Here is a 15,433-nt window from a genome sequence, read left to right on the forward strand (position 1 = left end):
AACCCAACTTTGACTCCAACTGAGCCCAAATTACAATTGTCAAAAGATTTAGATGAAAATGATGTCGACCCAACCCAATATAGAAGATTTATTGGGTCACTTCGATACCTTTGTCACATAAGGTCTGACTTATAATACAATGTAGGTATGGTGAGTAGATTCGTGCAAAAGCCAAAGGTATCACATTTAGGCGGCGAAGAGGATACTAAGGTATCTGAAAGGAACTCTCGACTATGGCATTTTGTTTCCTGCAGCTGATGAAGAAAAAAATGCAAACTAGTGGGATACACCGACTCAAGTTGGTGTAGTGATGCTGAGGATAAAAAATCCACAGTTGGCTATATGTTTATGCTAGGTGATGCACACGTTGCTTGGAGTTCGAGAAAGGAGCTAGTAGTGGCATTATCGTCGTGCAAAGCAGAATACACAATTGCTTCCCTTTGTGCATCTCAAGCAATGTGAATGGTGAATCTGATCGAAGAGATAATAGTGAAGAGTCATGGAGCAATTACCATGAAGATCGACATCACGTCAGCTATCAATCTGTAGAAGAATCCGATAGCACATGATCGAAGCAAACACATCAAAATGAGGTTCCATTATCTTCGAGAGCAGGTAACAGTTGTGAAGATGAATTTAGAACACTGCATAACTGAGAATCAGATTGCAGACATCATGACGAAGAGAATGCATGTCGAAATATTTAGAAGACTAAGACCTATGATTAATGTAGATAACTTAGACACAATATTTATGAAGTATGAATGTTATATTTTGAGTAGCATCCTAGATTGTGGATTTCTCTTTTATATCAAGATTCAGGGTTTAGGGTGTTACATAGTGGTATCAGAGCAGGTTGGTCCTTTCGGCCAGATTTTGTGATTTTTATCTGTTTCCTAGTATGCAACATATGTGAAACACTGACGATGCTTGTTTGTTTTTCTAATCGCTTGCCAGAAGGGGCGGGATTGAAACAAGTGGGGGATAAGCTTCTACTTTTCCGATATATTTTAGGTGTGTAGGGTTGGTTTAGTGTGCCGCTGATTGCAAGAGTGTCGATTTCTGGATGTGGTGGTGTTGTTTTCTAAACTCGAGGAGAGTGCATATATGAGTTTTATGTCTGCTGGTCAGATTGAGATGTCTTTGAGGAAGGATAATCAGGTGCTCGTGATGTTCGTTTCTTTGAGAAGAGAGAAATGTTGTGGCTAGTGATATGCCGGTGGTGTGTGATTTTTCTGATGCTTTCCCTGAAGATATTTGTGACTTGCTTCCGGAACATGGAGTTGAGTTTACCATAAATTTAGTACCTGATACCAAACATCTGTCAACGACACCGTACATATCTTTTATAATTATATTATCTCTTTTATATAAAATAAAATATAAAATAAATACACTTCATTATCATTCTCAATAAATATTGAATTAGTAGTACATAACATAGTTTTATTCATAACATAATGCTTAGGAGGCCTACCCATCTAGTTTGGAAAGAATAATAACAAACACACATGCAAATATTAACTAATTTCTTTATGCGTATGGTAAACTTATAAAATAATAAAATTGTAATTATAATTTAATACTACTATATAGTCAATTTTCCTAATTTTCTTTTTTTATTCATCCATACTTTATGTTTAAATAAAGAGTTGTCACATTTTCTTAAAAAATTGAAAAACATGAAGAGGCAAACGCGCAATAATTGGTTGAAGGAATCACTTCAAACACCTTCTTCATCTCATTCCGTTCCTCTCTCTACACGCGAGCTGTCACTAATCTAAGCTATAAAATCAAAATCATCTCAATCAATCTCGTTTTTTTTTTCCTTTAAACATAACAGTCCAAACAAATTCAAATTCTTCTTCCAAGTTTATGCTCGAATTTGAAAATCCATGGCGTCGAACAAGATCGAACGGGGTCACCAGATGTACCGTGACGGACTCTACAAAGAGGCGTTAGGGTTCTACACCGAAGCCATCGCTATGGCGAAGACGAATCCACAGAAGATCGCCTTGCATAGTAATCGTGCTGCTTGTTTTCTTAAACTTCATGATTTCAAGAAGGTTCGTTTTCTTATTGTTCATCGCTCACTGTTCTCTGTTAATTTATCGTATCGAGATGAATTAGTTTACTAGCTTCAGTTTATTGAGTTTTAATTAAGGTTGAATCGATTCAGAGTGCCTGAGTTTGGTTCTAAGTTGGAACCGTAATTGGCTAGAGTTTACTTGTTAGGAGGTAGTATAGTGGTTAGTTAGAGTAGTTAAGGGTTGTTATAGAAGTTAGTTAGTTAAGGTTGTTATAGGGCTATTGGTATAAATAGGTGAATTACAATGTAGAGTGAATCATTATTTAATATTGTAATCAATTGTGAATAGAGTAGCAACTCTATTGTGAAGGGGAAATCCTTGAGAGAGCTTGCTCTCATGTTATTTCTTATTTTCTAATAAAAAGTGTGCTTCTTTGGAATCCAATTCTCTGGTTAGAACACTTCTCTTTTTGTTAAACTCGAGAGGATCAAGACAAAGATAAATTGTTTGAGAGGGAGGAACTTTTTGATTTTGTAAGGTTTATTGAAACAATCAAACTTAATTCTGGCTTTACAAACATTTCTTAGAAGGTTCAAATATTTTTATGATATTTTAGGAAATCTAATTATTTGGATTTGCTTGTCAACCTTTTTTTCAGCTATGTGCAAATTATGACTTGTGAATTGAGAATTGCTTAGTTGAATCAAATTTGTTTGTTTTCTTTATTTGTAGCTATGTAGAACGATAGGATCTACTATTTGTAATTGTAATGAGTACTGTTGACAAATTGGCTGTGTTGTTGATGTTGTATTATATTCTTATTAGTTTACAGTCCCATTCTCGATTCGTGACCTTTTGGTATCCATTTTTTGTGACAATGGTTGGGATTTATTTAGACCTGTGAATCTGTGATCATCGAAGTGTAACTCGTTTACACACACGCAAACAGCAAAATGGTGCTTGCGTACCAGTTCACACTACTTTTTGATGTACTTTCGAGAACCCTTTTTGAGCTCTAAGCCTCTATCTAATCTTAGTCAAGCATAGTAAAATATTTGGTAGGATTTCATACTTTGGAATGATGCCTTTTCTTGTCAGTTTCCCTCTGTAGTTGTAAGCTTTTGCTGAAAAATTTGCAGTCTAATAGTTGTTTTTATGGGATGCAATCAATGATGGTTACTATCATTTCAGGCAGCAGAAGAATGTACCTCGGTGCTTGAGCTTGATAGCAATCACAGTGGAGCATTGATGTTGCGGGCTCAAACATTGGTGACCCTGAAGGAGTACCATTCTGCACTTTTTGATGTCAACAGACTCTTGGAGTTGAATCCATCCTCCGAGGTCTATCAAAACCTTTATGCACGCTTGAAGACACAGTTGGTAAGGTGTTGTCCCTTATTTCTTATGTTTTCAATTCAGTTGCATGTAATCTATATTGTCAATAGCGCGCTATAGCAGAATAGTGCAGCACTAATACTCTAATAGAGTTTAGCACGACGCTTTTGGCCCGGCGTCAACAATCAATCTTTATGTTCTTTATACTTTGGTTCAGTTCTGTTGTGTTTTTCTTCTTTGCTTAAGTTTTAGTGCTATGTATTTTAGGTTCTTTAGTTATTACGCATGAAGGTGTCTTTAATTTTGCTTTGCACACTGATTTTTAGTCTTTGCAATAGCGGTTATCCCGCTACCAGCTATACCGTTATAGCATTTTAGGGGATCGGTGCTACGCAATGCTACATGGGATTAACAACACAGCATGTAATTAGGTTTGAAGGTTCTGAGGGATTACTGTGTAGTGGTTTAGGTTTTTTCCTCTGTTTTCCATGCCCTTGCACATCCTGTTGATAGCAGAAACACATTAAATGCATGTTAAACAGTTAAAAGACAGAAAATGGTTATATGTTGGTTAAAACTAGTTGTATTCAATATATAAAATATATAGGAGAAATGAAGAGAGGAAAAGTAGAAGTAGAACTAAAAGGTGGGGAGAGAAAAATGGGTGCTCTAACCTTGTAAAACTGGCCTAGAATTTCGTCCACTGTAATTAATATACTCAATCAGCTGGTACTAAAAAATGGTACTCTTTTTCCTTGATCAAGGAAAGTCACTTGCTCCAATACCTGAGTCAGAAGAGGAGTTTGAAGAACAGGAAGATGAGAAGGCTGAGGTGATGCTAAAAGGTGAGCAAAAGAAGGAAGAAATAGGACAGAAATATGCGGCAACTTCTAATGTTAGGATAGATCAAAAGGTTGAGCTTGGCAAAGGTGTAATTAGTATTGAATGTACCCCTAAAGAAACAGACCCCAAGTTTTCATCCAAACAGGAAAGAGACCAAAAGTATGAGCCTAAACAGTCAACAGAAGAGCTTAAAATTCCGAGAGCACTAAACAACGAATCAGCAGAGCAAGGATGGCAAACAATTCCAAAACCAAAAGGACATTCAGCTCTGGACTATGCACGGTGGGACAGTGTTGACAATGATTCTAGCGAAGATGATGAAGATGACGATGATGAATCTTTTCCCCAGTACCGTTTTCGTGTTAAAACAATTGGTGTACGTCCTGTGAAATGAGAGGATTCAAATACGGGGTACCAAGAAATGGCTGTTATGATCTTTAGTGACCTCTGATGGAAAAGAATGGACTGGTTGAAATAGCTCAATCATGTTATCTGCTCGAAGATCTACCAATCTTAGGGAAGTACTTTTACCCGAAGCTTTGGCTGTTAATGTGGAGTTCCTCTGAAGCTGTCAACGTTCTACTGTTCAGTTAGTTTGCTTCTTTGTAAATAGTAAGTTGAAGTGTTCATGTTTCCATATTGGAACAAAAGTACAGGGGAGAGTTTCTCACTATGCCTTCTGAGGCCCATATAGCTGTATCAATAGATTGAGCTCCTATTTGTTTCTTTAAAATAAATGGAGATCTGTAGTACTATAGTTTTAGAGTACAGATAGATGTCACTATTTTTATCATTATTCTTAAATGTTTTCATGTATATTTCAAAACTTTAGGAATGAATACCAGTGCATCTGGGGCAAGGTGATTATTTTTTGTGGTGATTCTCTTTACAATTAGTATGGGTTTTTCTTGATACTTATATTTTGTAATAAATAAATAAATAACGAGAAGGCAGCTGCGAGCACCCTTTGATTTATCCACTCATTGTGTCTTTCTTTAATATGATTCATTATACTCATCAACAGGTTTATGTTGTCACATTTTAAGGGGATTTTTCTTCCCACCCTTTCTCATCCTTAGCGGTGAATAGCCACCTTTTAGAAACTCAAAAATATTGAAATAATACGAAACGGAACCCCCAAATCATTGTAAGATGTGTTATCAAATGATTTTCGATCACAAACAAAATTCTACTATCAAAGTCTTTAGACTTAATCTACACTAAGACAATGTTAAACTATCAATTCTAACAAAAGCTACAACTTATATAATAAATCGCTACTAACAAATAAACCTTTCAGCATGCAATTCGAGAAAGCAATAGAAACTACCTAATCATGCGATCAACTACGAAATTAAATGAGAGAGAGAAGTGTACACCGAGATTTATAGTGCTTTGACACGTTCGTCATCGCTTTGCGCTTAATCCATTCTCCAATGGTTGCCATTGAAAATTCGTTGGTCTTCCACTATGATTTGCAACAATATTACAGGAGTTCGTACAATCACTAGTCCATAAATAAATCCTTAAAATAAAATTTCTTCTATTCTGGATCTTAACTTGTACACAACTCCACAAACTGAAATCTATGCGGAATCTTTACTCAAGACCGCTTTTTGAATCTTCCAGCCCCAACAACCTACTCCTAAGTCTTCGTCTACGATAATTTTCACACAACTTTTTCGGTGTCTTGAGCGTTGGTCTGTTTGAAGATCGAAAAGAACTAATACCCTGTCCGTAGACTTCCAAAAAGTGCTACCAAGATCAACTTGGAGAGAAAGACATTCTTCTTTTCCATTGGAGCTGTCACAACTAGTCACAATACCACACACTCTTGCAAGCCTCTAAAATCTTAAATAAATCTTCAAAGAAACGATAAATTCAAAACGAATCTCCTCAACCAATCACAAATCTTTCAAGATAAGATTCAGATCCATGCAACAATAGAAAAAAGAGAGATAGAAGATGAAAGAAATCATTTGCAAGTGTTTAAGAAAGATATAAAACCCATTTTAAAATGTAAGAACAAGTGGTTTATGAGTTTTAAAATCATCAATGAAAGAATGTGTTTCTAACATTATAAAAGATTTGTGGTGACTTCTCGGCAAGCGTATCGATAATGTTACAGTAATAAAAAGAGTATCAAATTCACATGGACTGCTATTTAACAAAGCAATAGTTGTGCAAGTATAAAAGTAACAATTGAGGGGGGGGGGGGGGATGTTCAAGTTTGCAGTTGAAAATGAAAGAAGTGTTCTGAAAATTTAGAGAAAGTTGTCAGGTTTTTGCCTAGAATCCCATATTTCTCTGTCTAATGCATTACATAAATTAAGCGTCGTTATATTTCCATGGTGAGTTAACAAGACCACTATACCCAATCCCTTGGTGTATAACTCACTGATTCCTACTAGCGGCCTCGTATCCCTATTCAACAAGCGTTAGTGAAATCAGATGATGATATCATACATTAACTCTAAGGTCACTACTTGAGGTCTCCGATCCCTATTCAATCGACGTAAGTACGATGGTTGTCCTAGATCAGACACATAGGCTAAGGGTCAGTATTCCCTATACGTCCATAATCACATTAACATAATATCTCAAATAATGCACTTTAACTAAAAGAAGCAATTAAATAGAAATATAACTAAGATAATTCATGCAACATCAAATTAAACATATGTCCCAACAGGTTCGAAACAGGTTGATCAGACAAAACCTAATCTAAAAGTGTTTAACTACTCATACTGATAAAATTATAATACCAACTGATAAGAATAAGACCGCATAAGAATTCCTTGAAGACCCGACCTCCAATGACTTCGAATGCGCTCAAAAACTCACTTCTGATGTTGTAAATCGTACTCTCTAGTCTCCAATCGCAGAACCCCTAAAAATGTCTAAAGTATGCCTTTTTATAGTCATAAAATCGTACCAGAACGCGTCAAAAATTGCCTAGAAAAAGGGTCCATCGTGCGATGCTGCGTTGGCTTCTCTTCCACGCGCACGATGACACATATACCACTTTTCTTCTTCTCTATCGCGCATGCGATACAACGCAAAAATTATTCCAGTGGCTTGCTCGCTTTTGCCCCCCTTTCAGCCAAATTTCCCAAGTCCCCAATTCTTCATATTTGGTCATTTTTGCTTTGTTCTTTGGCCATTATTCATCAAATTTGATCATCTTCGACTTGTTTTTCTTTGTTTCTTCGACAGAAAATATGCAATGACCGAGTGTCATCACAACCCCAAACTTGAACTGCTGCTTGTCAAGTAATTTGTCTTCACTGCAACTTCTAAACAGAAAAAAGTTCCAACAATAACAAATGAACATCACCATATGAAATTTGTTTTACCTGACCACCGTTCTAGACTCCAATTGCAATCCGAAAAATTCAGAAAACATCGTCAATCTTTGACAAGTTCTCAACCTGTCTCTCATCTCACCATGCCTCACTCAATTGATAAGGAGTCTCTCAATTAACATGCAAAAAATATATACTGAGTTTGATCATGTTTTAATAGAATTCGTCAAAGAAATCAAAACACACACACTTGAGGGGGTTTTCGGTTGTAACATAGGTTATGTTCAGGTAGAACATTTGTTTTGGGAAAGTAGGTTTAAACCTTTGGAGTTAGGTACCTAGTTCTCATATTGTTATCATACCAACTCTTTTTCCGATTAACGGTACTAGCTATATCACTATTGTGGTCCTCAATATTCATATTGCGTTCTTTTTTTTTGAAGAGGTTATTTTTAACTTCTTATTTTCTCAATTTTTTTTGAATTTTTGACCGTTTTTTCTCTAATACTCCAACCCCAAACTTAAACCTTGCTCACTTCCAAGAGCAACCCCAAACTTATTCTTTTTCGTACAACTTTAGAATTAAAAATTTCTACCTAAATCCAAAGAGAGGGTGGAAAGATGTAATCTTTCAAGTCACATGGCTAATAAATAAGGCTAAGTCACCGAAAGAAGGGCTAAACTCAAAGTGGTTAGCAAATGACTTTACCTATTACTATAAGGTGATTTTAAAAAGGCTCAGAGTTCACAACAAACAACTTCCTTTATGTGTGTAAATCAAACCAGATAAATTGAATCAGAAATAGTTCAAACTTGATAAAGCAATAATGCATGGATACACTCAATGAAAGGAATAGTGAATAGTGGAAATAATTTGGCTTAAAGCTTACTAGTTAAGGTATCTGAAGGTTGAGTAAAAGTCTGTCCATTATTTTTTCATCTTTTGCTTTCAATTCGTAAGTCACTTTCCTGATGATCAAGTTTCATCTTAAGGTGTTTTTGGTTCATCTATTTAATGCTTAAGTTGCAATTTTTATAAATTTGAAAGAAACTAGCAAACTCATTCATTAAAGACAAACATGATTAAAATCATACAATGAGGAATAATACTTATAAGTGTTATTACTCTTCGTTGGGCATACATTAGAAAATAAAAACTTCTAGGAATTTAAAACTTGCTACATGTCTTTTTCACATGTTATCACTGCGAAAAAGATCATGCATATCATTCATGGTGTTCTTGAAATCATTATTTTGTCGGGTCTATTATGCTCTCATGTGCTCTCTTCTTCTTTCTTTCTCTTGCTTTGATTTCTAAAATAATTCTCCATTTCTTCGGCACTTGCAAAGCGTGCTCTTAACCTTTGGGCAAGCATGTGGTCTTCTTGTTGGTTGTAGAAGTCTCTAAATACTGGTGCGAACCTTGGGAGTTCAGCATACAAGGTGGGTGAAACTTCTATTATCCACCTTGTTACTCCCACTACATGAGCTTCCATCATTCTCTGAAATTCTGATGCTTGTTGATTTTCTTGAACTTGCGCCGCCTGTTGTTGCACCTAAGGTTGGTATAATTCTTCTTTGTTTCCTGCTTGGTTATCCTTTTGATCTTGTTAAGCTGCTCCTGCTGGGTGATTATGTTGAAGCCTCCTAATTTCCGAAGAGTTGATAGTTTCTTTTGGACCTATCATCGCATCATCTGGGTAGGTGGGTAGTTCGTCTCTCCTGAACAATTTATTAATAAGACAAAAAATTCCCCAAGTTCGTTGTGCAGCGTTAGCCATATTTTTAATATTTTCCAGAAATTAAATACCCTGCATTAATAGACTCACCCCTTAAAAGGGCCAAAAGTACTAAGCACCGCTTCACAATAAATTGTGACTGATTAGAAGCGGCTTCTAGAGTTTGCACAAAGAATGAGGCCCATGCCCTAGAGATTTGGAGAAATTCAACGGTTCTAAGTCGCAACATTAAGCCACGCTCAATAACCCATTCATCCTCAGGTCTACAGAAAGCATCAAGCATTTCTTGAGCCATGGTTTCGTTTATAACACGATGCTCCTTTTTATAAGTCCTAAGAGTACAAGCGAGAGGAGGTTAAAGATTCAAAATAGAATTAATAGCACTAGCAGAGTAGTCAATGTACTTACCTTACACATATGAAGTATAAGAGCCCACATCACTAAAAGTAGCATTTGCATAAAACTCGAGGTCAATGGTTTTGTTGGTTTTCTGAATTAAATCATTAAAACTTACCCATTGTCGTTGCTACAACATTTCCACCACTTCTTCGAAATCCCTTAGATCATCGCATGCAAAAGCTCTTTCTCTCACGATATGGTACTCCACCAACTTTAAATACTTTTAAGAATTTGCTTCAGAAAGAAACTTTCAATTTGGAAAAGTTGGGGCATTTGGTATGAGAGTAGCGCGTGATGGTGAACCTTTTTTAACTCTGCCTTTTTTCCGACCCATTATGCCTGCAACAACAGACAAAAATAACAACTGCACAGAGAAAATATTAAGTAGAAGATGGTGATTAGAAAAGATTTGGGGTTAAGAGAGATTAGAGAAAAAGGTTGTGAGGAAAAGAGATTTGAAAATATCTATTTATAGGAAAAATTTCGTTCTCATCACGCACGTGATGCTAACGGTTCTTCTAACATTTCTCTGCCAACGTCTCTATCGCGTGCAATATTAACAGATCCCAGATTCTCCAACGTCTCTATTGCGTGCAATATTAACAGATCCCAGATTCTCCAACGTCTTTATCATGAACGTCATGAAACTATCACGTGCACGATAGAGCCTTGTCACGTGTGTGTTAGGCTACGTGATTTTTCTAGGGGCTTTCCTTTTTTTTTCTTTTCCTTTCACCGATGTCTTCTCTACTTTATTTTTCACCTGCATTCTTTTCTTTCCAGATAAGATATAAAAATCGACATGTTTTAATTAAATAAAATAAAATCAAAATTTTAAAAACGCATTTACTGATGGGTTTCCTCCCATCCAATGCTTCTTTATCGTCATTAGCTTGACGGTCCATGCCTAAGGCATATCAGGCGCAAGGGATACCCTCACACCAGATGTTTGTCCTTGATTCCTTCCTTTGCCATTCTTGATACCTTTGTCTTTCATTTGGTCGCATGTTTCCAGATCATCTGCATACAGTGTTCATTCATAAGCATTAACCAATACTTTTTCATTATTGAACTTCAAGCTAAGTTTGATTGTTTCAAAATCTATTAACGCTTTCCCAGTCGCCAAGAATGGGCGTCTGTGAATAACTGAATCACCCGTGTCTCCCTTCATATCTACTACCACAAAATCTACAGGAAAAACTAGACCATCGATATGTACCAATACATCTTGTAAAACACCTTTAAGATGAGTAACAAATAAATTAACTAAGATGAGAGTTATATTACTAGGTATGATCTCTCTTAAATTTCATTCTTTCGCCTTATTAATAGGCATTGAATTGAGTCGACCCTAAATCACATAAAGCATGTGCATCTCTACTCCACTAATAGTGCAAGAGATGGTAAACTTACATGGATCCTTTAGTTTTGTTGGCATTGTTTGGAGCAATGTTGTATCACATTTCTCAATCATATTTATCCAACTTCTGAAGCTTGGTTAACATCTCTTTTAACCCGGTAAACAACCCTGCCTCATCTCCCTGTAGTGGTTTTTACTTAATGAATGGATATGGCGGTTTTACATAATAAGGTAGCTCTGGGTTATGGTCATTAAGAATTTGTTTCTTAGTCCTTCTCCAAGGGGAGTTTTTGTCTATCAATTTCTCAATGGTGACCCCCTTCTCAGCTTGGTCACTTTGGTTTTCACTCTCCTCCTTCTCAGGCCATACTTCACACTCTTCAATCAAAACCTCTTCCACTACTTCATCCTCACCTATAATGGTGATTACCTCAATACCTGCTTCTAAAGCTTGGTAGGTCTCATTTTTAGGATTATTCACAGTGTTACATATAAGTCCTCCACTAGAACTAGGTTAAATGACTATTTGCCGAGATAACTGACCAATTTGCATCTCCAAAAGTTTTATATATGCATTATGGTTCTTACTTATTGTTTCATGCTGTTTATTTACCTGTTCAAAACTACTTTGAGTGGCGAGGATGAATTTGTTGAGGGTCTCCTCAAGGGGTGAAGTTTTCCTTTGGGTTGGAGCCTGTTGATTTTGCTGAACACCATGGTTAACACTTGTATTATGATTATTGCTTCATATGAAGTTTGAGTGATCCTTCCATCTGGGATTGTAGGTGTTATAATACATATTATTTCTCTAAAATTTTCAAATTAAGCTTCTTCACTTGACCCTTCCAAAGAGCACATTCCATTTTCATGCCCCTCTCCACAGAAATCATATTTCAGTGCTTGTACCTGACTCAAATTAGCTTGTCTCAAGCCGCTTTCATGTATCTTTTTATTCAAGAATTCAATTTGAGCTGAAATTGCAGTATAAATGCCAATAGCTAATATACCTTTTGGTGTGCCTGCAGTTTCAGTTTTCACTGATATTTCACTCTTTGGACGATATTCATTTAAGCACATCTTTTCAATCAAGTCTTTAACCTGTGGTTATGTCATAGTTTTGATTGTGCCTCGCGTGGAAGCATCTAGAAGCATGCGCGTTTGACCCATGAGACCTTTAATAAAATTCTGCATTTGCTCCATGTTATGATTTGGGCACCTACATAATAAAAGTTTAAACCTTTCGCATGAGTCATACAATGATTCAGTTTCTTGCTGCTCATAGTTGATGATTTCAGCTCTTCGTTCAACAAATTGAGTGGTGTTGAAAAATCTCTCAAATAATTTGTCCTCTAGCTCTTTCCATGTCCGTATAGCTCCATTTGAAGGCAAAGCAACCAATCTTTAGCTCTTCCAATTAGCGAGAAACTAAACAGCCTCAACTTGACTTTGTCTTCAGTGACACGAGTTGGCCTGCACATTGAGGTTATTTCGTAGAAGCGAGCAAGGTGCTCCCACAGGTCTCGTATTGCATTCCCGTTGTACGGATTGTCTCTCAAACCTGAAAGCACATAGTTTTTTGTGTCAAAGTTAGCGAGGTTTGCCGGTAGAAACCCTATAGAAATATGTCCTCATCAATCCTTTTGCAGTAGTCCCTCATAGTGGGTAGTGGAGTTACGTATGCGATGATGATTTCCTCTTCGGAGTCAGAAGAAATTATTGAATTGTGTTTTACTAATGTCCTTTAAGTTAAAGTCACTTCTCTAACGACTCTCCTGATGGCACGTGCAGTCCTTTCAATTTCAGGATCAAGCGGTGTAAATTATGATCCTTAGTTGTGCATGCACGAATAAGAAATACCTTAGTAGCATTGTAATTAAACAATTACGAGAAAACAAAAACTAAATAAGCAAAATGTTGCACAAGCACTTCCTTGTTAAAATTATCAACAATCCCCGACAGCGGCGCCAACAACTTGATGACTTCTCGACAAGTGTACTGATTGTGCCTCCATAATAAAAAGAGTATTGAATCCATAACGACTTCTATTTAACAAAGCAACAATTGTGCAAGTATAAAAAGTAACAATGGGGGGGGGTCAAGTTTGCAGTTGAAAATAACATAAGTGTTATGACAATTTAGAGAAAGTGGTCAGGTTTTGCATATAATGCCTTATTTCTCCCTTGTTGATGTCTAATGAATTACATAAATCAAGCATCGTTATATTTCCATAGTGAGTTAACAAGACCACTATACCCAATCCCTTGGTGGATAACTCACTGATTCCTACTAGAGGTCTCCTATCGCTATTAAACTAGCATAAGTGAAATCAGACGATGATATCGTACGTTAACTCTAAGGCCACTACTCGATGTCTCATATCCCTATTTAACCGGTGTAAGTATGATGATTGCCCTAGATCAGACGCATAGGCTAAGGGTTAGTATTCCATATACGTCTTTAATCACATTAATAGAGTATCTCAAATAATGTGCTTTAAGTAAAAGAAGAAATTAAATAAAAATATAATTAATATAATTCACGCAACATCAAATTAAACATATGTCCCAACAGGTTCGAGATAGGATCATCAGACAAAACCTAACCTAAAAGTGTTTAGCTACTCAAACTGAGAAAATTACAATACCAATTTTTAAGAATAATATTGCATAAGAATTCCTTGAAGATATGGCCTCCAATGGCTTTGAATGCGTTGCAAAACTCACTTCCGGTATTGTAAATCATACTTTCCAATCTCCAATCGTAGAACCACTAAAAAATTCTAAAGTCTTCCTTTTTATAGCCATCAAATCGTACTAGAACACGTCAGAAAATGCCTAGAAAAATGGCTCATCGTGCGCGCAATAGACTGTATCGCGGGTGCGATGTTGCGTTAGCTGCTCTTCAACATGCACGATACCACTTTTCTTCTTTTCTATTATGCGGGCGATGCATCACATAATTATTCCAGTGGCTTGCTCTTTTTTGCTCCCTTTTCAGCCAAATTTCTCTAAGTCCCCAATTCTTCACACTTGGTCATTTTTTATATGTTCTTTGGTCATTATTCATCAAATTTGATCATATTCGACTTGTTTTTCTTTGTTTCTTCGATAGAAAACATGCAATGACCGAGTGTCATCAATTTGAAAGTTACAAAATATTTATATGAGCTGAAGATGAAGCATAAAAAGAAGTGAAAAAATCATGTTTGATTCGAGTCAAGAGCATTTAGTGATTTTAGTCAATAGGTAAAGTAATGTGGAACAAGATCAACACTTAAATAGAAACCCATTTTTTATGTGATTCGAGTCAAGAATAAAGCATGACTCGACTCAAACTTGGCAGTGGTTGAAGACAAGTTTGTGATTTGACTGATGTACAAACTGTGATTCGACTCATAAAGTGCATGATTTGAATAAATTGCAAGTTATGATTCGACTCACAAACTTACACAAAATCCTAGTTCCTCTCTGCCTTGTTTGATTTGACTCAAGGGATTGTGTGATTCAAATCACACATCTAAAATCTCCAAAATTCTTGTTCCAAAAAATCGACTAAATATTAACTTGAAGCATAATGTTCATACTCAAACACAAACAATTTGAACTATGGATGCTAAAATATAGATCTCAAAACTCGATCCTTGAAGATACACAATTAAAGAGGAGACTCAAATATCAAACTAAATTCAAAGTAAAGCTTAAGGGACAAGCAACAAAACCACATGGGGTCTCCCCCTTAATGTATCAGAGACATGCAACTTCGCGTTCTTCATATAATATCGCATGATGTGCTGGCCTATGTGGCTCTCTCTGCTTTAGTGTCATGTAAGAATGCGACACTCTAAAAAACCATTGGATGTAGTTGTATACCGCAATCAATACCTGAGGAGCTAACACACGTACTTCACTAATATCTCATTAACATCTCTGCACGCAGACTACGGTAGGGGCATCAATGATGGGGGCTCTAGGAATACCCTGTAGATACCCGAACTGACGAATGACTCACTCATGTAGATGTCGATACATTAGTCGTGACCCACATGCTAGCCATCGGAAGTAGAAGGATATCTCGTTGAAGGGGGTAGGTCTCACGATCATCATCGTACAATGTGAAGTTTATATCATCTTATGTGATGCAATCAAGATAAACTTTATACGACTTGATCTCCTGGTTCTCCTTGAGCGGGATGAAGGATAAAGCACATGGAAAAGTATCGTCATAGTCATCCACATATACCCAGCCGGAGAGCATGGAAAGTCTTGAAGGATCCATGAATGAAAATGGTTCAGATGAAATATTAGTAATGGCGTAACACACATTTTATGAAATATTAGTAACAGTAATGATGCAAATACATTACCATAAATAGTGTGTTTCTTGATGTCACCTGTCTAGTCTTCCATAGACAAGTGTCGCCTA

At 36.5% G+C, this 15,433-nt stretch overlaps 1 protein-coding gene across 1 annotated transcript; it reads left to right on the forward strand.

Moving 5' to 3' along the window:
• Positions 1-1,666: 1,666 nt before the first annotated feature.
• On the forward strand, positions 1,667-5,187 carry LOC127129606 (uncharacterized). Its single transcript, XM_051058781.1, has 3 exons — positions 1,667-2,066; positions 3,222-3,410; positions 4,135-5,187. Exons 1-3 carry the CDS (start codon positions 1,896-1,898, stop codon positions 4,600-4,602), a joined length of 828 nt encoding a protein of 275 aa, XP_050914738.1. The 5' UTR covers positions 1,667-1,895; the 3' UTR covers positions 4,603-5,187.
• Positions 5,188-15,433: the final 10,246 nt, after the last annotated feature.

This window comes from Lathyrus oleraceus, chromosome 1 (assembly GCF_024323335.1).
Source record: "Lathyrus oleraceus cultivar Zhongwan6 chromosome 1, CAAS_Psat_ZW6_1.0, whole genome shotgun sequence".
Taxonomy (NCBI): Eukaryota; Viridiplantae; Streptophyta; class Magnoliopsida; order Fabales; family Fabaceae; genus Lathyrus; species Lathyrus oleraceus.

What these genes read in the sequence shown, in the direction of transcription:
- LOC127129606 (XM_051058781.1), top strand. Translation starts at nt 1,896, where the DNA reads ATGGCGTCGAACAAGATCGAACGGGGTCACCAGATGTACCGTGACGGA. An exon ending in AACTTCATGATTTCAAGAAG is followed by an intron (nt 2,067 to 3,221) that starts GTTCGTTTTCTT and finishes CTATCATTTCAG; the next exon opens with GCAGCAGAAGAATGTACCTC. An exon ending in CACGCTTGAAGACACAGTTG is followed by an intron (nt 3,411 to 4,134) that starts GTAAGGTGTTGT and finishes GATCAAGGAAAG; the next exon opens with TCACTTGCTCCAATACCTGA.